The sequence below is a fragment of the Ailuropoda melanoleuca genome, chromosome 1 (assembly GCF_002007445.2).
Source record: "Ailuropoda melanoleuca isolate Jingjing chromosome 1, ASM200744v2, whole genome shotgun sequence".
Classification (NCBI taxonomy): domain Eukaryota; kingdom Metazoa; phylum Chordata; class Mammalia; order Carnivora; family Ursidae; genus Ailuropoda; species Ailuropoda melanoleuca.
The window spans coordinates 193,379,980-193,401,978 of NC_048218.1; the positions used below are offsets into that span (position 1 = coordinate 193,379,980).

Below are 21,999 nucleotides of genomic sequence, written 5' to 3' on the forward strand. Positions count from 1 at the left end.
TCAGTCTGTGGCCAGATGGGGACCCTACGTATGTATAAATTGCTGCAGGTGATGATGCACATTGTTGATGGGAGCACTCTTGTCAACTTGACGGTGATCGGAGACGGCAGATCAGTAGCTTTTGCTTGGCAAGATAGGAGGCGTTTGTTGGAGTCTGTCTTCTCTTTGATTCATCCCAGTACTAATGACTTGTTCTTAGCTCTGAAGATGCAAAAAGCCATATTCCTCTCACATTCCTTTGTGGAATTTTAATAGCTAATATTAGTTAAGAGCTGTGTAAGTGCTGAGCATTTCTAATGGATTTGGGGGTCTTGGAGAGTGGGCGTAATTATTTTGATTTAAGTGTGAGCCTGCATTGACTGTCAGAGACCTCCTTTACCAACTCTGTAACTATTTCTTGTCCCAGAATAACAAGATGACAAGAAGTGACTTTGGGACACTTAGATGAGGATATCTTTCCTTAGTGGTCTTTTCTCTTATATTTTGGAATAGAAACCTAGGATTTAATTCTGTCTTTAGGAGCACTGATGGGAATTGAGAAGTAGAGGGACCATAGGGACCATAAGATGAGGAACAATGAAGGATTTGCGTGTGTGTGTGTGTGTGATTTTTTTCATAAGCAATTAAAATTCTTAAGTGTCTCTTAGGTGCTAGGTATAGTTTAATTTCATCAGGAAGTAATTATGAACTGATCTGTTATAAGTCCGATTAGAACAAATAAGGCCCTTAATTTGGCAATATGTATTAGAGGCCCTAAATTTATGTGCATTATTTTGGGCTTGAAATTCTACTTCTAGAATGGTAAGGAAAGAGTTAAGAATTTTAATTATGTGATAATTATCATTGTATATATTTTTTCTCACAGGAAGATATGTGAAAATAAAAGAGTAGCAATTACTTTGTACGTGGAAACGGTTTAAGTCATTTGTGGAATATTCATTTTATGGGTATGAATGCTAAAAATGTATTGGGTAATGGGCAGATGTTTCCAATATATGGCCAAATGGAAAAAGCATATTTAAAAATAACAATACTTTTTAAAAACTTTGTGTGGAAAAACAGTTGGAAGGAATCAGGTTAAAATACATTTTACCTGATTAGTGGGAATGTGGACCATTTTTTTCCTTTGTGGTTTGTGGTTTTCACGTTTTCTTGATCATGTATTTTTATAATTTGGAAGAAAAACAAAGGTTAAGAAACATTTCTGGGACTGTGAAGTTAGGGTGGGACCCCAGTCCTGACAGCCTTTGAAGGTCTCTTACATAGTAAATACAGTATTTCATTTCTCAGATACTGTCCTTCTGTGAGGCTTGGACTGATGGAATATCTTACAAGATCTGCCACTCCTACTTTCCAAGAGGATAAAAACAAAAATTTTTGCCGAAGTTACAGGAATTATTTGTGGTGGAACGCCCTGATGTGTAGGAAAACACCAAAAACCAAAAAGAGGGGGAAGGCCCCCAGAAGACTTAAGAATAGCTTCGGTAAACGGTGTGCTTTCCGAACAAGCCTGTGTCTCACAGCAGTGGTGGGTTGAGCTCTGTGTTGAAACCTGCAGTCACATTTGATCTCTCGTGAGTTTTGTTTTCTAAGATAGATTGAAAGATACTTTGAAGAAGAAATTCACAAGGAAAGGGGCTTTTCTTTGACAGCGCTTTGTCTTGCAGGCCCCCCTGCGTTTATTCACTTATCAATAACTTCATCTCATTTGCTTTATCCTGTAAATTCCATTAGCTCCCCGGCAGTCTATTGCATTAAGCCTTTACTACCTAATATTGCCTCATTTACATTGACACACGCTTGACCTCAGCCCTTCTCCTCTCTTTGCTAATGCACCAACAAGCACTGATACCTCTCTGGAGCATTATCATTTGGTTGTTAGCACAACTAATAACAGCCCTTCATTTGAACTGATGAAGGTTTATTAAATAAAAACATGTAATAACCCTGGCAGTAATGAAAGGAGAATGGAAGTAGACAGCATCCTGTTTTTAATGGTGAGAGCATGCTGAGTCTGCATTATAGGTATTGGGTTTCCAGAGGGAGCAGGGGCACCTGAATGGGGCTGATCAATATTCTGTTAGCCGACTGACTCTAAGAATGGGCATTTTTGATTGCCTGATTTGATCACTGTGGATTGGGGGCAGGCTGAGGCATTAGGGTGGAAAAAAGTGTTCTTGCTCCAGGCTCTTGGCCTTGGCCCTGGCCCTGGCCTGTGATGAAGCTTTCTTGGGAAGCCTGTCCTAAGTTCCAAGCTGTCAGTAGCCCGGAGGCCTGCAGTCAGTGGCAAAACAGAACTGTAGAGAGGCACATCTTCTCCAGGAAAGCTGGGATCAGGGATTCTGTTTTTCCAGTAGATCCCCCAAGACTCCCCTAAACCTCTACTCTAGCCCTGGGCCTTGAATGGATTCCCGCATTCTGCTTTGTATGCGCCACACTCTGCCTCCCAACTTCCCTCTCCTCCCCTTTCCCCCAGCCATTTTGTATGAAGAGCAGTCTAAACCACCCTCTGTGCATGTCCCCTGTGGGGGCTGGTGTCCTGTTTTAAACACAGGTTGAGTGGAGGTTGCTCTAAGTGTATATTTAACAGGATTTTGTTCAACAAAATCCTTTGGGGTCACATGTTTTTGGTTTTATGTTGTTTGTGTGTGTGTGTGTGTGTGTGTGTGTGTGTGTGTGTGTGTGTGTGTAAAACACTCGTTAAATTTTTCCTAGATTTGTGATGTGGTCAAATACATAGGGTTCTATTATAAAGGCCACAGTGTTCTACAGACAGCACTGTAATGTCCTCGATGCATGAAAGCTTTTAGATTTCCTAAAACTAATAGATTGAATCATATGAAGCAACCAATATTGGGTCATTTTTGATTTGTAAAAACAGTTTCCGATGGTTCAGATTTCAAACTAATACATGAAAGATACTGTGTTTTTGTTTTGGGGAGGGTTTAAAGCTGCGTTTAGTTGTTAGGGTTGTTTTGTTTTGGTTTGGTTTGGTTTTTGGTTTTTTAGAAATTACTGTCTGATAGTCAAATTTCTGCTTTGGGCAATGTGGTGTACCAAAATGGAAATGCGTGGTAAGTGATGGATCTGGGATTCTTGGTGATAAACATCTTCAGTGCATGTGTAAAGGTGGGTATGGCTCATTCTGCAATCAGAGGGAGACTTCTTGTATCCATCTAGGACTCCCTGAGCCTGAATATGGACATTTCTGGGTGCAGGGCTGTCTTGAGGAACAGGGCCTGAAGCCACCAGAGGTTGTCTTCTGGCAGTTCGGGGGCTTGGGTGGCAGCTGCCTAGTGACCTGGGCACTAAGTCGATGTCAGATTCCAAGGCCCGCTTCTTTTGTTCATAACCAAAGATTTCTGGTATTCTTAGTTGAGACTGTTCCAAAAGTTTGACTTATGTTGTCTTACTTATGTATAGGAAGGGAGATGGTATCCGTGCTCTGGAATAGCCTAATTTCATATCTTTTTACTGTTACTGCATCTGTAAGTTGAGCCAAGGCAACATTTTCAGAATGGTTATGTCGTCTCCCTAGGAAAACACTTCCTTAAGGGAGACATACAGACCTATTGAAAAGTGATAAAACATTTTGGAACCATGTAATTCTTGGAGTCCTGAAGGAAATATTTGTTTTGGACCCAACGGTGGCAACACATTTGCTTTCTTTAGGGGAACGTGATTGCCAAAGGAAGCATTTTCCTTAGCTAGCAGATGGTTTAGCTAGAAAAGGTTGCTAATGTCAATTATCATTGTGTCTCTCCCGTCCCCCAGCTAAAATAATAATAATAATAATAATAATAATAATAATAATAATAATAATAAAAGATCAGTAGTTTCTTTTCTGGTATCTCTTCAGTGAAACAGCTGTTGAGAATGGCCAACTTTGGTGTTCCTCCAAAACATTTCCATTGGTTCATGTTAAAGCACAAAACTAGATCTTTTTGCCTAATCAACTTGAGTGAGATTAGCAGAAGACAGACACTTAACTGTGAAATAATAATTTCATACTTTAAACTAGAATGAAATTGAGAAATAGACATTTGGGAAAGAAAATTTAAGGGCACTATAGTTCGTAATCACAAAGATGGCCTTTGTTGTAAACTTAGCTCTCAGCTCAAGGTAAACTTTTTTGAAATACCAGACAATTTCTGATTATGTGCATTTTAACTGTACCTTTCACATAGTTATGGAAACATTTTTAGGGATTTCCATTTTCTTCAACGGATAGGTTTCTAGTAGCAAAGCATGCTGTCCTGTTCAGTATCATGTATTAAAACATTTTGTAAATGCTAGCTTATTTTCATAATTGTAAAGGAAATGGTTTTCAAGTCTAGAACGGAGTTCTGTTATCTAAGCAGTTTCCAGCTGTGGTGAGTAGAATACTAAAATTCAATTGAGTGGTCATAGGAGTTGTATGAAAACATTACCTGCTTGTAGTATTTCCCTCAACCCCCTAATTTTATTTTCGAAAATATGTGTAAGAAGACTTCCAAATCATTTAATTGGCTCATTATATACTAATCTACCTTTAAGAGATGGTTTGGCCTATCTGAGAATTCTAGAAGGTCATACTAGAGGTCATTCAGGGCATGAATGTGTGTTATTCCTCTGTGATAGAGGTAGAGACAGCGTTTACCAATAAACTGCTCTGTTGTTGTCTATTTGATTTTTCATCTGATATGTCTTGTGTAATAATATATATTTGATGTTGTATGTCACACTTAAAAACCCAATTTAATAGCAGCTCACCTTTGAGACCATTTTAGACCATTTTGTTGCTGTCTACTTTAATCCATCTGCATCTCTTGAATTCTTGTTAATGTTTCATCAGTGGTATTTAAAAAGTGCTCTGTAGATATTAAATTTGGGAAATAGTGAAATGAATCATAAAATGACCGCATTAAAAAAACCCAACCAACAACTTGTTAGTTGTATTTTTACCAGTAGTTATGTATATCTAAATGTGGGTGGATATTTAATGATTTTTCTTTTTTTTTTTTTTTTAAGACTTTAAGTAATCTCTATGCCCAATGTGGGGCTTGAACTTAGAACCCTGAGATCGAATTGCATGCACTACCGACTGAGCCAGCCAGGTGCCCCAAGGATATTTAATGATTTCTAATAAAGCCTAAGTGTTAGTAAATGCCTGGAAACCAGGTCCTCTCTCCTCCTATTTCCCCCTCCCCCAAACACACAACAATGTGACCATCGGTGGTTGGTTGGGTTGACTGTTTTCTGCCTCACCAAGTTTTGCTTATGTGTAAGCTTTATGGTATAAGCTGCTTGAAACCAGATAACTGTCCAGTTTCTATAAACTGTTGTTCTAGAGATCATATGTTACACTGACAACTATTCTATTTTTTTAAGGATTTTATTTTTTTAAGTAATCTCTGCACCCGGTGTGGGGCTAGAACTCACAAGTCCAACATCGAGAGTCACGTGCTGCACTGACTGAGCTGGCCAGGAGCCCCATTTTAAACATTTTGATATGTACAATGCGGTGGCCTTAAGTACATTTACATTGTGCAGCCATCACTACCATCTATCTCTGGAACTTTTTCATCTTCCCAAACTGCAACTCTGTACCCATGAAACAGTAACTCACCCTTTTCCTCCCTGCCCCCAGCTTCCAGAAACCACTATTATACTTTCTGTCTCTGTGAATTTGCCTATTCTAGGTACATCCTGTAAGTGGAATCATACAATATATGTACTTTTGTGTCTGGCTTATTTCACTTAGCAGAATGCTTCCATGTTGTAGCATATTGGTGCCACTCTTTTTAAAAATTTTTATTTAAATTCAATTTAGTTAACATAGCATATTATTAGTTTCAGGGGTAGAGTTTAGTGATTCATCAGTTGCATAAAACACCCAGTGCTCATTACATCAAGTGCCCTCCTCAATGTCCCTGACCCAGTTACCCCATCCCCTACCCACCTCCACTCCAGCAACCCTCAGTGTGTTCCCTGTAGTTAAGAGTATCTTTTTCTGGTTTGCCTCCCTCTCTGTTTTTATCTTATTTTATTTTTCCTTCCCTTCCCCTACCTTCATCTGTTTTGTTTCATAAATTCCACATATGAGTGAAATCATATGGTATTTGTCTCTTTCTGATTTATTTTGCTTAGCACAATACCCTCTCGTTCCTCCCATGTCATTGAAAATGGCAAGATTTCATTCTTTTGATGGCTGAGTAATATTCCATAGTATATATACACCATATCTTCTTTATCCATTCATCTGTCAGTGGACATCTCGGCTCTTTCCATGTTTTGGCAATTGTGGACATTTCTGCTATAAACATTTGGGTGCAGGTGCCCCTTCGAATCACTGTTTTTGTATCCTTTGGATAAATACCTAGTAGTGCAATTGCTGAGTTTTAGGGTAGCTCTGTTTTCAACTTTTTGTGGAACCTCCATACTGTTTTCCAGAATGGCTGTACCACCTTGTGTTCCCACCAACAGTGTAAGAGGGTTCCCCTTTTCCAAATCCTCGCCAACATCTGTCATTTCCTGAGTTGATAATTTTAGCCATTCTGACTGGTATGAGATGGTATCTCATTGTGGTTTTGATTTGTATTTCCCTGATGACGAGTGACATTGAGCATCTTTTCATGTGTCTGCTAGCCATTTGTATGTCTTCTTCTGACACCTATTTTCTTAAAATCTGTTTTAGTACCACTTAGTAAGATTAGAGTAGGGGAGTACAATGACCTAGCTTTCATAATTATAGCTTTTAATAAATGAAGGCCAGAAAATTAGAGCACTGTATTTTCATATAAAAAGAAGACTGTGCTGTCTTCTCTGTGGTAAGGTTTTCAAGTCTTTGAAATTCTGAGACTACTCTTGATTATATAAATTAATTGTAGTTGTATTTTGGGTCCAGAAAACATATTCGAAAGTTTGTCATCTAAATGGTTATAATGGTTCTATGAACAAACAACACTTTACTGAAAATGTAGCATTAGAAATGTTAGTAACACCTTGTGAGGTTTCTTTATCCACAGACTAAATAGATTCTGTTCAGAATCTAATTTCAGTGAGCACTCACTATGTGCCAGGCACTGTGGTAAGTGCTTTACGTACATTAAAAAAGGTGGCTTTGAAAGTTGACATTATCCTTTAATTTTGTATTTGGAACATGAACTGTTTGGGTTAAAAATCTTCATGCAAATTCCTACAAACAAATTGAGTGTGGTTGTGCAGTGGGTGGTTTTTAAGCTTAAATATCTCAGCTGGATTTAATTACCTTAAGGGATAAGGCTACATGATGGGCCAGTGGCTTACCAAATTATTTTTCATTTTCTGGATCTCGATGTCACTAAAGGTTAATGCATCCTCTTTTCTCTGTTAGAGACCCGAGTTAAAATCCATTTTAGAGCATAAGTGTAAATGAATTTGTTGTTGTTTTTCCTCCTTGGGGACACACTGGTCATTTTGTGAGGCTGCTTTTCCATTTGGAGTCATTGGCAGCTCGCATAAGGCCCAGGGGCTCTTGTCCCAGGGGCAGTTGCAAGTCAGCATGAAAATGAACTGGCAGGCTGCAGGGGGCAGAGCTGGCCCAGGGCTTGTCACTTTTTCATGCCTTGATTCTTTCTTGGTTAACTTAAGGAAACTTACTTGCTACCCACATTTGATTATAGCACATCACAAAACAAGTGATGTGTTTGTGGGTAAGCCATTGCATTTTCCTCCCATCTTGGGCCAGTTTGTATTTGGCAGCTCCTGGCTTTCTGTATTTACTGTCCAAGTGCTCTCAAGTGACGGTGTATACTGGTGTGGGTCTGTGGTCAACACTCTGGATTGTGTATGTTTCATGGCTTTTATTATCTATTGCTTTTATATACATGCCGCACTTTTTAGGAGCATGTTTATATACCCAATTACATTTATTGTTTTTACCCTGAAGTATTATTAGTTATTGCCTTTATCTGTACCTTTTAAGAATATTTACAGGTATAACCTAAGTAGGGAGTGGTCATAGCACAGGAATCCCTTTGTGGAGCTTGGTAGGGCTCTTTCCCTTCTGAGTTCAGGTGGTAGTCCTCTCTTTTCAATTATTACTACTGCTACTACTATGAATAGTATTATTACATTCTTTGTGTTTCTCTCTTCCTTTTATTTTTTTCCTAAGTAATGGTACCTAGAGATCTTGGGGTGCCTGGGTAGCTCAGTCAGTTGAGTGTCCAGCTCACGTGTTGATCTCAGGGTTGTGAGTTCAAGCCGCATGTTGGGCTCACGCTGCGTGTGGAACCTACTTTAAAAAAACAATCTATCTTTACAGAAAGACAAATATAATCTTTATATACATGGATAAATGGGATTATGTAATACATGATTTTTTTTTCCTTTTTAGTTATTGCTTTGGTTTCAGAGTGAGTTGTTTCAGGTTCCCTGAATTCCTCATCTTCATTTGTTGCAGGCATTCCTATGCCATTTTTATTCATCCAGTCTTTTTTGTCTTAAAATCTTCCAAATTGCACTCTCCACCAGGAGTATTTCCCTCTTCATGGTTTATCTCCTATTCACCATTCATATTCCATTTCTTATATTGAACTGGATCGGACCAAGGAGAGGTGATGACTGCTATTTTCCTCTTGTAGCATTCATGTAAAATGTGCATTTCCCTCTGTGTATGTGTATATAAGAAAGAGCAAAAGAGATACATATCTAACTATACGTAGACACGCATGTAGACTTAGGCTCGCCAAGCTCTGACTCATGATCACCATGAGAATTATTTAAAAATTTATGTAGTGTGCTTTTATTTAGTCTTAGTCTTAAAAAGCGAAATTTGATTAAAAGCTGATTTAAGTCATTCATATGTGGACTTCTTGTGAGAATATGAATGATACAATTTAATTGAGAAGGTCATTTAACTTGTGTCTGTTAATAGGCAATGTGTGTGGGAATAAATAATAAGTATAGCTTTGCAGTGCTCTAGATGCCTTCGTGGTCATCAAGATTGTTTTCTTCAGCATTATTTCTCTTTCGATATTAGACCCTTCAAAGGCAGGACTAGGCCTATCCACATTATACTCTTCAAAGTCTGATGTATGTTGATAAGGTTTTTGTAAACTCTCTTTTGACCATATCTTTTAAAACTAGAGTCATATATTTTTATAAAAGTCTCCTATTTAAAGTCTCTTAAAAGAAGGTCTCGAATAAGAGTAGTCTGCTATTTCTAATATGGCTAGGTTATGTAGTTGTCCTACTTGATCTTTTTTTTTTTTTCTTCTTTTCAGGTGTCAGCAGTTGAGTCCTTGGAGGGCCCCCTGCTCCAGGTGGAAGGACTGAGTGACCTTAGGTTGGAGCTTCACAGCAAGAAGATGAACCTCCACTTGGTTCTCATAGATGAACTGCATCGACACCTGTACATCAAATCCACGAGCCGAGTTGTGCAGCGTAACAAGGAGAAAGGGAGAGTGAGGTTGGTTAAAGAGGCTCTTGACTGCAGTGTCTTGTGGCAGTGGAGAATTTTAAGAAATATTATTTGTTTCCCAGAATACTGTTGTCATTTATTTACCCCTTGCCTTTTTTTTTTTTTTTACACTTTTTAACATATTGTCCCCGAAACTATTAGACAGTTTTATAATAGCAAATACTCCGTGTTCTGAATGTTCTTAAAGGGTGACATCCAAAGTTTCGTCATTCTTTCGTTGCACATTTATTATGATCCTTTTATGTAAAGATAAGAAACATTTACTGTGGGCCCTTGTACTGGATCAGAGATGCTCTGGTATACTTCAGAAGGAAGAGAAAAAGATCCTTAACGTGTACAGTACAGTCAGCATAATGAAGAAATAAAAGTGTCTGAGCTGAAGTTAAAAGATTCTTTGTTACTTAGGGTTGCGTTCAGCTTTAGACAATCTTCTTTCTGAAAGAGTTCAGGAGAGCTTCAGAGAGAACACTTTTCTTTTATCCTTGGGCTGATCATAGCATAGGCCTATAGTTAAGGGCCTGGGTGTGGACTCAAGAAATTCATTAGGTTAGTCTAGACCTGGTAGGGAGTAAGACTAGATCTTAAGACAGTTGAGACAGTAGAATACTGACATTATTAACATGTATCAGATAGCTGTGCATGTCCTGGTCTTTCCAGCATTCCTTTAAAATAGCCGATCTTTTGAGAGGGTAGTTTTAGCAGTATCTGGCAAAATGCACGTGCTCATACTTTTTCATCCGGCTACAGCCAAGAGGAGCACTGGAAGCAGTGCATGCTGGGAATGAAGTCTTTGGAGTCCTATCCTGTTCAGACAAAAATTGCCAACTCTGTGTGTGATGCTTCAATTTAGTCTGAGACCCTGACAGAAAGAGAAGTTTCTATCTCTTTTCTGCATATGGGCACTAGAAAATCTTCTGCCGGGCACACAAATTGAGCTGCGGGTTATGTATCCGAGACTTAACTTCAACACTGGATCTGGATAGAATGTTAGTTCCTTAGTGGAGAGCAGTGTTGGGTGGGGGCCGGTGTGTGGTGGTAAATAGCAGGTCTGAGAATAGATTGCTTCCCATGTAAGGATTTAAAAAAAACAACCAAAAGCACTCTGGGTCCTGTGAAAATACTCTATAACATAATGGAAAATAAGGATTACCTTCAAGTCTCAGAGCATTTATTTGAAAAAACAATTTTTTCATGAAAAAATCAAAACAGGAAAATTTAAGATGCTTAAGCTTGAGTTCTTCCGAAGATGCAGGATGATGTAATAGATTATTCAAAATTATTATTCCTTCTTCCGCTATAGTGGGAGAAGTATATTTCCTAATATTTGATTTGTTTTGGGGTTTTTTTTTTGGGGGGGGTCTTACTTTTGCTTACTGTTGGCATGTGACACAAGGAGGGGTTCAAAATGTGCCTGTGGCAGGGAGCATGCCCTCTTGTGTAAAGACTGTTGTCAGGATGGTGTTAGGTCCAGAGGAGGATGAGAGCCACATGGAACTGAGCTAAGAGCAGTTGAGCTGCCTAGCTTGGATCAGCCAACCACCAAAATATGTGCTTGCTGTTGAACTTAGATTTTGTGGATGTACGCAGCAAGCATATAGTGCTGTGAAAGGTCAACGGGGAGCCAAAAGAATGGAATTGGTAGAGATGCAAAAAGAACTAACTGAAACATGAGGAAAATCTAAGAACAAATGAAATAAAGTAGAGAAATTCAATCTTTGTTTAAAGCATTAGAGAGAAAAATTGAATCAGTGAAAGGGAGGAAAGTTTCCTTATCATAAAGAGGAAAAAGAGAGGGGCGCCTGGGTGGCTCAGTTGTTAAGTGTCTGCCTTCGGCCCAGGACATGATGCCAGGGTCCTGGGATCGAGCCCCACATTGGGCTCCCTACTCCGCTGGGAGCCTGTTTCTTCCTCTCCCACTCCTCCTGCTTGTGTTCTCTCTCTCGCTGGCTGTCTCCCTCTGTCAAATAAATAAATAAATAAATTTAAAAAAAAAAGAGGAAAAAGACAAGATGATAGAAAGATAGAAGATGTGAAAGTTGGAGAGCAGTGATTTTAGTTATTCTGTAGAACAAAGCTAACATGATATTATGTTTTGGGCTGAATTGTGTCCCCCTAAAATTTGGGTATGAAAGTCCTAACTGCCAGTACCTCAGACTGTGACTAAGTTTGGAGATAAGGTCTTTTAAGAGGTAAGGAAGTTAAATTGAGTTCATTGGGGTGGGTCCTACTCCCAGTGTGACTAGTGTCTAGCTAAGAGGAAATTTGGATACACACTTGCTGGGAGGGAAGAGCCCGAGAAGACAAAGTGCTAAGATACCATCTGCAACATAAGGAGAGAGTTCTCAGAAGAAACCAACCTTCTCAGCATCTGGATCTTGACTTCTGGCCTCCCGAACTGTGAGAAAATAAATTTCTGTTGTTTAAGCTACTCAGTCTGGGGTACCTTATTATGGCAGCCCTAGCAAATGAATACAGAGAGAAATAGAGGCAATAATTACAGTGTAAATGAAGAAGCCTACTTAAAAAAAAAAAAGAAAATCAAAAGACCTTGGTTTGCAAATCAAAAGGATTTAAGGTAAAATTAATGAAAAAAACTTAGTCTTAGATGGGATCAGGAAATCTTTATGAATTTTAAAAAATTTCTGTAGGAAGAAAAATTGTTATCTCCTATGCCAGAGAGAGTTATTTGTCCACCTGATATCCATTTGTTCCTTCCTCATTTTTAATGACAACCCGTTTTGTTCGTAGCAGCTAACAGGCTATATTTCCCATCCTGCTACATATCTAAAAGGTGAGACGTTGGCTTGCAAGCCTTTGAATCAGGGCTCATAGGAAAATTCTTTTTTCAGGTGCCAGCCAAACTGGTATGCCCACTCGTTTACCCTTCAGTCACCTTCCTTTACTTCCTGTCAAGGACACGGATTGGTGCCATCAAGCCATCTTGGATACTAGGTGACGTTGAGGATGGAAGGCACATCCTAAACTCTTTAATAGCATGGATCCTCCTGTATATCCCTGAATGGATTTCATCTTTTATGTTAGAGGAAGGAAAATTTTTATTGTACTCAGGCCACTGCTATTTTGAGTTTTCTCTTTTACACAGTTAAACCTAGGCCTGATAAACAGGAGCAAAAATCAGGATCACCAGATTTGCTGAACACAAAATGCCAGAAGACAGCAGCACGGAGTCTACAGAGTGTTGAATGGGGAAGAGTTGGTACCAAAGATTTCTATACCCAGCCAAATGGACACTGATAAGCATGGGCAGTAGAGAGACATTCTCAGATATAAATTAACAACAAAAAGTAGTGTTTTTTTTCTGAGAAAAATACTCAAAGACGATACAAACCAAAATCAGCAGCTAGAGAACAATAAAGTTGTAGGTAGTTTGAAACTACTGTAAGGACAGCACACCATTAAATATGTAAGTTTGCATTTAAGTAACTGACATATATTTTTATAAGATCAAAAATTTAAGCTGAAGCTATTTTTGAAAAAGGCCTGTGTGGTCAAAGAATACTCCATAATAAACAGGATTATATCTGCACATTAAGTTTGAGACTGGGAAATTTGGATAGGCAGGAGATAAAATGGAATGCTGAATTCTTATATAAGATGAGTCAGAAGTTATTCCGGATTTGAATAATGGGAGAAAATGTTTAATTTCATGTTTATTAACCTAGATATGTATATTTAAAGATTTCTATTTTGTAAATCATTAGGGGAGAAACAAATAAAATATTTTCTAGTACAAAGGATGATGTAGTAGCCAGAGTTCTAGCTTGCAAGTAGCAGAAATCAATCCTGATAACTCAAACAAGGAAAGGAATTAAGTGGAAAGTGGTAAGGTAGGTCATAGAATCTAATGGAAGGAAAGCTGTAAAATCTGTCTCTAAAACCCAGGAGGGACCAGGGGAGATAAAGCAGCTGAGCACACATCATCGACAAGCCCCAGGGAAGGATCTGGTTGGGTTGTTGCCCTATTCTCACCATTCCTGCAGTTGCTGGATTTTTCAGTGATTGCTAAATGTCCCTACATCTGTGCTTATTCCCTCAAGATTCAGAGTCCTTGGTGGAAGCATCCAGTTTGTTGAGCCTGAGACATGTCTGACCTCCTTCAACTTTTACAGTAGGGAGTTAGGCCCTCTTTTTTGCTTTGACCCAGACAATGGAGGGTCTTTCCAAATACAAAGACTGTTCCAATTGTTGGTATACAAAAACAAACACATAACACCCAACAAATTTCTACCATGGGAGAAAACAAAAAATCACATGAAGGCATATGTATAAAGAACAGATTTTTTTTTTTTTTAAGATTTTATTTATTTGCTAGAGAGAGAGAGAGAGAGGAGCACACAGCATGAGTGAGGGGAGGGGCAGAGGGAGAGGGATAAGCAGACTCCCTGCTGAGCAGGGAGCCTGATGTGGGGCTCAATCCCAGGACCTGAGATCATAACCTGAACCGAAGGCAGACATTTAACTGACTGAGTGACCCAGGTGCCCCAAGAACAGATATTTTTGAAGTAGAAACAGACAACTAGTAGATGTAATAAGAGAGAGTTCCATGACTACATGGAAAAAATAATAAAAATGGTATTTGGGGGATATGAAACAAGACCTAAATAAATGGGGAGACCTTCCATGTTCTTAAAGAGATAAGTCCCAGTTATAGCCCAGTTGGGTTTTTTGAAAGTGTCAGATCTGTAGTTCGCATAGAAGAATAAATGAATAAGAATTATTTTTAAAAAAATTGAAGGGTGATAATAAAGCCTTTCTTATCCAATATTAAAACACATTTTAAAACTAAGCAAAACAGTACAGGTATGCAAATAGAAAATCAGATTGGTATAGCAAAACAGAATTTAGAAACAGATGCAGGATATATGGGACTTCAATATTTTTAAACAATAATCCAAGTAAGTAGAGGGAATGAGGTCTATTTAGAAATTGGTGTTGAGAGATTTGGCTAAAGAAAGTAAATTTAGATGCTTACCTGTTATATACAAAAAAATACTAATTCAATTTAAAAATCACATAATAAAACTTAACTAGCATTAGGAAAAAATGAAAATGTGTGTGGAGGAGGCTTTGTAGGCCCATATCCTACAAATATAGTACTATATCATAAAAATATATGTAACAGGATATTCATTGGAACATTGTTGATAAGAGCAACAAAAATATAAAACTTAGATGTTTATTGTTAAATGAGTTGTGACGTATCCATGCTATGTAATTCTTAAGTGAAGAGAAAGATCTCTTTGTGCTGATAGGGAGAGTTCTAAGGTATATTCTTGGGTGCAGAAAAAGCCAATTGAAAAACAGTATATGCAGGATGAACCTATTTGTGTAAGAATTGAGAGGATATATATTTATGTATCCTTTACATGTAGACATAAATGTTTGTGTGTTTATAGTCTTGGAAGGATAGTGCTGACACTGATAAAAGGAATTACCTACCAGTACCAGAAATGGAAATGGTGGGTGGGAAATAGGAAAGAAGGACTTAGGACTATGAATGTATTCATCATATTCATCATGAGCACGTGATATTACTTTAATAGTAATACAATTATTGATGCTTTTGAAGATTATTTTTATTTTTGTTTTTTTTAAAGATTTATTTTATTTTAGAGAGATGGGGGATGGGAGGGGCAGAGGGAGAGGGGGAGAGAAACTCTAGGCAGACCCCACACTAAGCGTGGAGCCAGACGGAGGGCTCAGTCTTAGAATCCTGAGATCACAACCTGAGCTGAAACCAAGAGTCGAATGCTTAACCGACTGAGCCACCCCGAAGATTATTTTTAATGAAATGGCAAAATGCTTGCTGCTGAAATGAAAACCTAGGATTTAAAATTCTGTATAGGATGATCCAAATATGTTGAAAAAGAAAGTGTGTACATTTTTGTATGTATGAGTGTGTGTAGGGGGTAGGGATGGATGGACAGGCAGACTCTTTCCTGTTAAATGTTTTGAAAGGCACTACACTATAATTAATAGGTTATTTTTATCTTTTTAATATTTTTTAAAAACCTACAGTACCTTTATAAGTTGATAAAATGAATAAAAAGTTATTTTAAGTTTATCCTTTTACTTCGTGCATCCTGGGTTAATACTTGATTTGACCTTGTTTCCTTGGATGCCCTTTGGCTCATGGAGGAGAAAATTTCAGCCCCATGGATTTTGGTGTCCATATTTGTGGGGGTGTAAAGAGCGTGCTTGACCCCGTTGTGTTATTTATTCCCTATTTTGTCTTCTAAAGTTTTTCTTTTTATATCCATTTTCTTTTTATCTTTCAGTTCTTTTTCTTTTCTTTTTTCCTCTTGGCCTAGATTTTAGTTTCACTTTATTTTGTATTACATGTCTTCAGTCTTGATCTGTCATTTGAGACCATGGCTGTTTTTGACTTTTATACCCTTTGAATCATTCATTTTTCTTTCTGTATGTTCAGGCTGATCTTAGAACTATGGAGAATTACTTTGCCAGCCATTCCTGTTTCATTATTCAGTTAAATTTTCTTACGAAGGGCATATTATCTTTGACAGCTCTTTCTCAGCTCAGTTTGATTTAACAAACTTTTACGAACGTTTGCTCTTTGCCAGGTACTGTGCCAGCTGTTGGGATTAGAGAGGTGAATCTATTCATTACTAGATTTACAACTTAAAGTTCAACTCACCTCTGTCAAGTTTTAGTTTGACAATAAAGTCAGCCAAGGGAGCTGCCCTTGTGAATTTTGGACATATTATTAAGTGAAGGAACAGAAATGAGTTCTAATTAAAAAGCAAATGTTTAATAAGCTGTTAGTACTTCTAACCCTTCTTTAAAAAAACCCCACAAAACCCAAACCTTTCATGGCTGTTGATGTCAAATGCAGAGAGGTAGATCCTTACTAGATTGATGGATAGTTAATGGCCACAAAGCCCTTAGGGTTATGGTGGTAGGGGTTGTTTTTGGTATAATTTGCTTTACAGCTTTCCTGTCTGCCACACTGTGATTAGTAAATAGCAAACCACGTTCAATCACAATAAGCAATGAGTAATTTTGGACTATCTTATGCCAGAAAGTATTTTATGTACGTCAGCTGTCTTTTACAACTTAGCTATGAATGACTCTAAATGGATTTAAAATAAAAATTTGTAATGATATATATTTAAAAAGAACAGTAACTTGTACCAATGTTTCTTTCAAAATAAAGCAGTTCAGAGCATTCAAATTAATTACAAACTTGATAAGAACAGTCTAATTTTGATTTGATTTTTTGCTTCCAAAAATAGTTCCTTAGAGATATTCAGAACCCTTTGGAGGTACTCATACGTGCTCAGCTTTATTTCTTCAGAAACGGACACAGAGGTACACACTATTTAAATGCAGTATTCTGTAATAGCGCCTACCTTTCTGTTGAGCTTCATGTCTGTTGTGACTAAATGAGTGGGTGTGCCCACTTTCTCTTGAACTCTTGAGACTAAGTCCTTTCATAAAGGAACAAGAGAAAAACCAAAAGTCATTTCCAGAGTTACTTGCCTTCGGGTTAGTGTTCACAAAGGAGAAAATTGAAGCCCAGGGGAAAATTTTAGAGAGATGAGTCTATGAAAATAGTCTTGCAGTAAATTGACTTTCTAGAAGTTTATTGATGGCGTGTAAGGGCCCTTCTGGCTCTGATAATAAAGTCAGTAGGTTATGTTTTTCAAAGTTAAAATGCCAAGACATTTATCACCCTGTATTTAACTGAAACATATTTTTAGGTTAACATTGAGAAAATAATTGTAGGTTTTAAATCTAAAGTGAAGCTTGCGCACATCTGTGTTTATACAAGTGTGTATGACACTCACAAACATACCCATATCACTGCACACAAATATGTACTCACCGTATGACTTCATTTATTGGCGTGACAGGCTGTATTGCAGCTCGACACCTGAACTGTCCTGGTAATTGATACCTTCGTTTATCAATGCTTTAAAAATAACTTCTCCATTTTTGTTATGGAAATATTTATGAAACGTATTATGTATTTTTCCTCGCATTTAGAATTGAAATGCACTTTTTCTTAATCATGAGTCGCAGCACTCTAAACATCTGTGATGCTCTGTCTCTGGGGTTGTGAATCCATGCTCGAGGGGTGTGTGGGGTAGATTTGCGATTGTAAGTAACATGCAGGTCAGAGGATGAGGTGAGGTAGTCGAGGGAAAACTGGAGATGAGAGCGGTAGTCAGTATGTAAAAGATGACTCTGATCTAAGTACTTTTATAAATAGACAAACTATTGTGACAAATCAGTTGATTTGAAGCTCTGTTTCTTAAGATAGTTTATGGGTAAATAGAAAACAGCCTTATATTGGATGAAAAGAATTAGGGAAACTCTGTCAGGTTAATTCCAGGTAAGTGTTACTTTTGTTACTTTAATGTCTTATACTTGAGGTTTCGCATGAGTCTGCAAGTGATTCCAACAGTTGGAAATAGGCTAAGTTTGGTTTCGCTCATATCATAGTCGTACTTGGATCCTCAGCACTGAGCCCTGTGCCAGATACTTCGATGGTGCAGACTTGTTGGAGTCATGGTTCCTTCTTCCCTGTAGTAAATGAGAAGGGGAACCTTAATAACTGTCCATTATCCTCAAGGCCTGGGACAGTAGGTCACATGTTATTAGCACCTGATAAAAAATAAACCTTAAATGATGATTTTGCCTTTAACCTAAAGTTTGTTTTTCAGTTTTCTTTTTCTTTTTTTTTTTTTTTAAAGATTTTATTTATTTATTTGACAGAGATAGAGACAGCCAGCGAGAGAGGGAACACAGCAGGGGGAGTGGGAGAGGAAGAAGCAGGCTCACAGCAGAGGAGCCTGATGTGGCCCGATCCCATAACGCCGGGATCACGCCCTGAGCCGAAGGCAGACGCTTAACCGCTGTGCCACCCAGGCGCCCCTGTTTTTCAGTTTTCTGAAAGAACATGCATAGATTAAAAACATACACATACCTAGCTCTGTGGATCCAGAAGGAGTGGGGGAAGGGAGATGGGGATATGTCACTGTGGGATGTGTGGATGCAGATGTTCAAAATGCACACATCTTTCCCATTTGGAGAAATCTTTCCGTAAGGTGTATGTCTTGTCCCTGTTTCCCCCACTCTGCTTGCCCTCCCTTTACAACCCACTGTGAGAATCACGTCTGTGGTCAGCCACCACCACTGATGATGTTGATGGAACTAGAAAGAGGTGAGAACTATGGCTTTGACCCTTGGAACTTAGAGAAGCTTTTCTGTTTTAGATGCAATGTGATTAGGTGACTTTTTGTTTCTTTTTTAAGTTTTTAAATTTTTTTTAGTAACCTCACACCCAACATGCGGCTCAAACTTACGGCCCCGAGATCAAGAGTCGGATGCTCTTCTGACTGAGCCAGCCAGGCACCCCGTAGATGATTCACTTTCTTGAGAGTAGAGCATAGGTTTTACTTGCCTTCGAATTGCCTACTTCTTTCACTTAACAGATGGCTATAAATGCGAATTAACTTGAAAATTTAATTGTTTTTTATAGTCTTTGTGTCATTTAAAATTAATGTGTTTATTCTGGAGATGCTAAAGTTAAACATTAAGATGAGATGCTAAGGCCTTTATGGAAAAGGTGAAATGGGTAATCAAATACTGAATTAACCTGTTTGAGTTCCTTACATCATCTTTTATTGTCATGATTCTCAACTTGATGAAATTTATGAACCTCTTTTAAAGAAAACTAAATGTAGTGAACTCCCAGAATATATCAAAAACCCCAGCTTGAAAAACACAAGTTAAACAAGGCTTAACTACTTAAACCTTTGTTCAGTTATCATGATATGGTGACATTTGATCTTTCTTTGCTGATAAATTAATTTTGATATTGGAACAGAGGAGGGTGCTGAAATTGTGTGGCATAATTTGGTGGTAAGGTAGTCATCCAGATGATCCAGAGTAATTTATGCTTATGTTTTTAGACTTAGCTGGCATTAAAATAAAAAGACAAAAATTTGAATACTTGGAACCCTTAGAATACATCTTTGTACCCTCTCTGTACAATCACCACTGGAAATACACTTGGAGGACACTTGACGTTACAGTGTACAGAGGGCTCATGGCAAAACAAAAGTGCGAAGGGATGGGCAGGTAGTGGGACTTCAGTTGGTTTTGGAGAAAGTGTTAACTACCTTTCTTTCCCTTTCAGCTCCCTTATAAAAGACACTTCTCCTGTTCCTCTGATTGATGTTACAAACCTTCCTACTCCTCGAAAATTCCTAGATACCTCTCAATATTCTACTCCTGGAAGCTCAAGTGGTAAGTATTTAATTCTTTAGCCACTCACCTTCTTTTCATAATGTTGTAGTTCCTCGGCAATGACCCGGGGAAATCTGGGGTGTCAGGGCTGGGAGGTCCTGAGGTTAGTGCGTTGGAGCCTCTCTTGAGCTCTTTGCCACCCTCCGAGGGAGTAAGATAGAAGATGACTGTTTGGGCCTGTTGCATTGTCAGCTTTGAAAACTGCCAGCCGAATCTGGCCTGTCTCCTGAATGCAGGTGTGGTTACGCTTTATTTGACCAGCACTGTTTGTTTTTCTGAAGTTGAATTTGAATGCTTTTCGATGCATGGAGTCCTGTGTCTCCCTGCCCCCCGCCATAACCTCTGTTGTTTCTGTCAGCTTTTACCCAGCTGCTGCACATGTTACATGCTCTCTCTGGCCCTTGGGAGCTTCTGAGTGTGTGCTGTAGATTGTGTGTCCTCTAAACGGATACCTGGTATCTTCCAGTGCCTTCCCCACTTCTACATATGCCGGCATGTGGGTACATGCGCGCGCGCGTGAGCGCGCGCACACACACACACACACACACACACACACACACACACACACACACACTGTACTTTGAGGTCATATCCACAAACTAGCCATGTTTCTTCTTGGGCTACAGAATTCTGTTGAATAAGAGCCATTTTGGCCTATATTTAAAGTTGGAGAGGGAGGGTATGCTTTGAATCTGAACGCAGATTTAGGGGATTTCTTCTGGAATGGCTTAGACCTGCCCTGTCAGAGGGTTCAGCTGAGCTTGGCTCAGATAGTCTTGGGCCTCTGCAAAGAGCCTTCAAGTCTTGCAGCTCTGGGTTGAGGAGAAGGAGATGGGATGTTTTTTTGCGATGTCCCACTGGTGCCTTCGTGTCACAGCTAAAGTCTTCAGTACTTTTTAAGGAATGAGTAATGTCGATTATCGTTGTCTTTGCAGGTATAAATTAGTTTTTATAGTTCTTTTCTAGTTCTGTAGTCCTGTAGAGCTTGAAATAATGAAAAGATGGAAAGGTAGAAAAATAATTTGGAGTCATTCAGTACATTTTGTGTAACTAAAAGTGTTTCTTTTGAGAACCTGACTATATATTGTTGCTGGGTCATACTTAATTACCTTTTAAAATATCATTTAATTAAGTTTTAGGGTTACTTAGGCTTGGAATCTTGAGGTTATTGCTTTTACTGTAGGAAAAGTGTAGAAATTCTTTTGTAATAGACTTTACTGTTAGTCTACTTAATGATTCAAAAAAACAAAACAAAACAGAAAACTCCAAACATTTATGTTTATTATACTTTGCAAGGTTTGTATTCCAGCCTCTTCCTGGAGCGAAAAAGTTTGCTTTCTCCCTCTTGCTGACATAGTAGTGTTGCTATTCTTTGAGTTTTGACACTGCTTTGAGCTGTTGTAGAGTGTGAAATTACGAAACACAATATATACTTATACTTTTGATTTGTAATTTACCTCTTTCTCTAGGAGAAATTATCAGTTGTTATATCTTCATGTTTTTATAGTGTGAACCATCACGGCTTAGCCTGGTTATAGCAATTTAAGTAAATGTTGCCGAGTCAATGGCCAAGTGAAATAAAAATTTTAATTGTTTATGAAGAAATGATAGGGCAGGCGTTTTGCGAATGAAAAGCACTGTGTAAATACCAAGTAATTTGAAAAAATGCCAATTATGGCAAATTTCAGTAGAAACTAATTTTGCTACATCCATTATTTTTAATAAGACAGCTTACTCTTTGATAGGCACTTTTTCTGTCAGGCCCTGTAGTTAGCATTTCTCACTTCGTGGAGTTCATGGTGACACTTTGCCTTTGGCAGTCTTTTCCTTCATTATTGGGGATGACTCTTGAAGAGCTGCGTGTAGTTGAGTAGAGCTGGGACCATCATAAGCTACAAACCTTTCTTTTTAGAAGAGCTCATTTCTTTGACTGTTTAAGGCTGTTGATCTCTTGATTTTTCTGTGGATGACCAAAAGAGAAGATGGTTGAAATATTACTGATTGAGATGCAGTAGTTAAGATGTGTTTAGTGCCTACCATATGTAAGACAATATTTTAAGGGCTCTACATGAATTAGCTCAGTCCTTTAACAATCCTTGTAGGTAGGTGCTATTCTCATAGCTCCATTTTACAGTTGAGAAAACCAGGGCATAGGGGGTTAATAATGGGTTTAAGTTGACACAGCTGACAAGGAGTAGAGCCGTGATTTTAAGTAAGGAGCTATGTTCCAGAATATGCTCTTCTAACAAGTTTGTTTTCCT

At 38.3% G+C, this 21,999-nt stretch overlaps 1 protein-coding gene across 1 annotated transcript in view; it reads left to right on the forward strand.

Annotated features, from left to right (window-relative positions):
• The window catches only part of EXOC4 (exocyst complex component 4), a 722,132-nt gene that overhangs the window by 39,920 nt on the left and 660,213 nt on the right, over positions 1–21,999 (forward strand). Inside the window, exons 4-5 of the mRNA XM_002922628.4 lie at positions 9,246–9,430; positions 19,629–19,738. Of these exons, the coding sequence (XP_002922674.1) occupies positions 9,246–9,430; positions 19,629–19,738 (295 nt within the window). The remainder of the gene's footprint in view (positions 1–9,245; positions 9,431–19,628; positions 19,739–21,999) is intronic.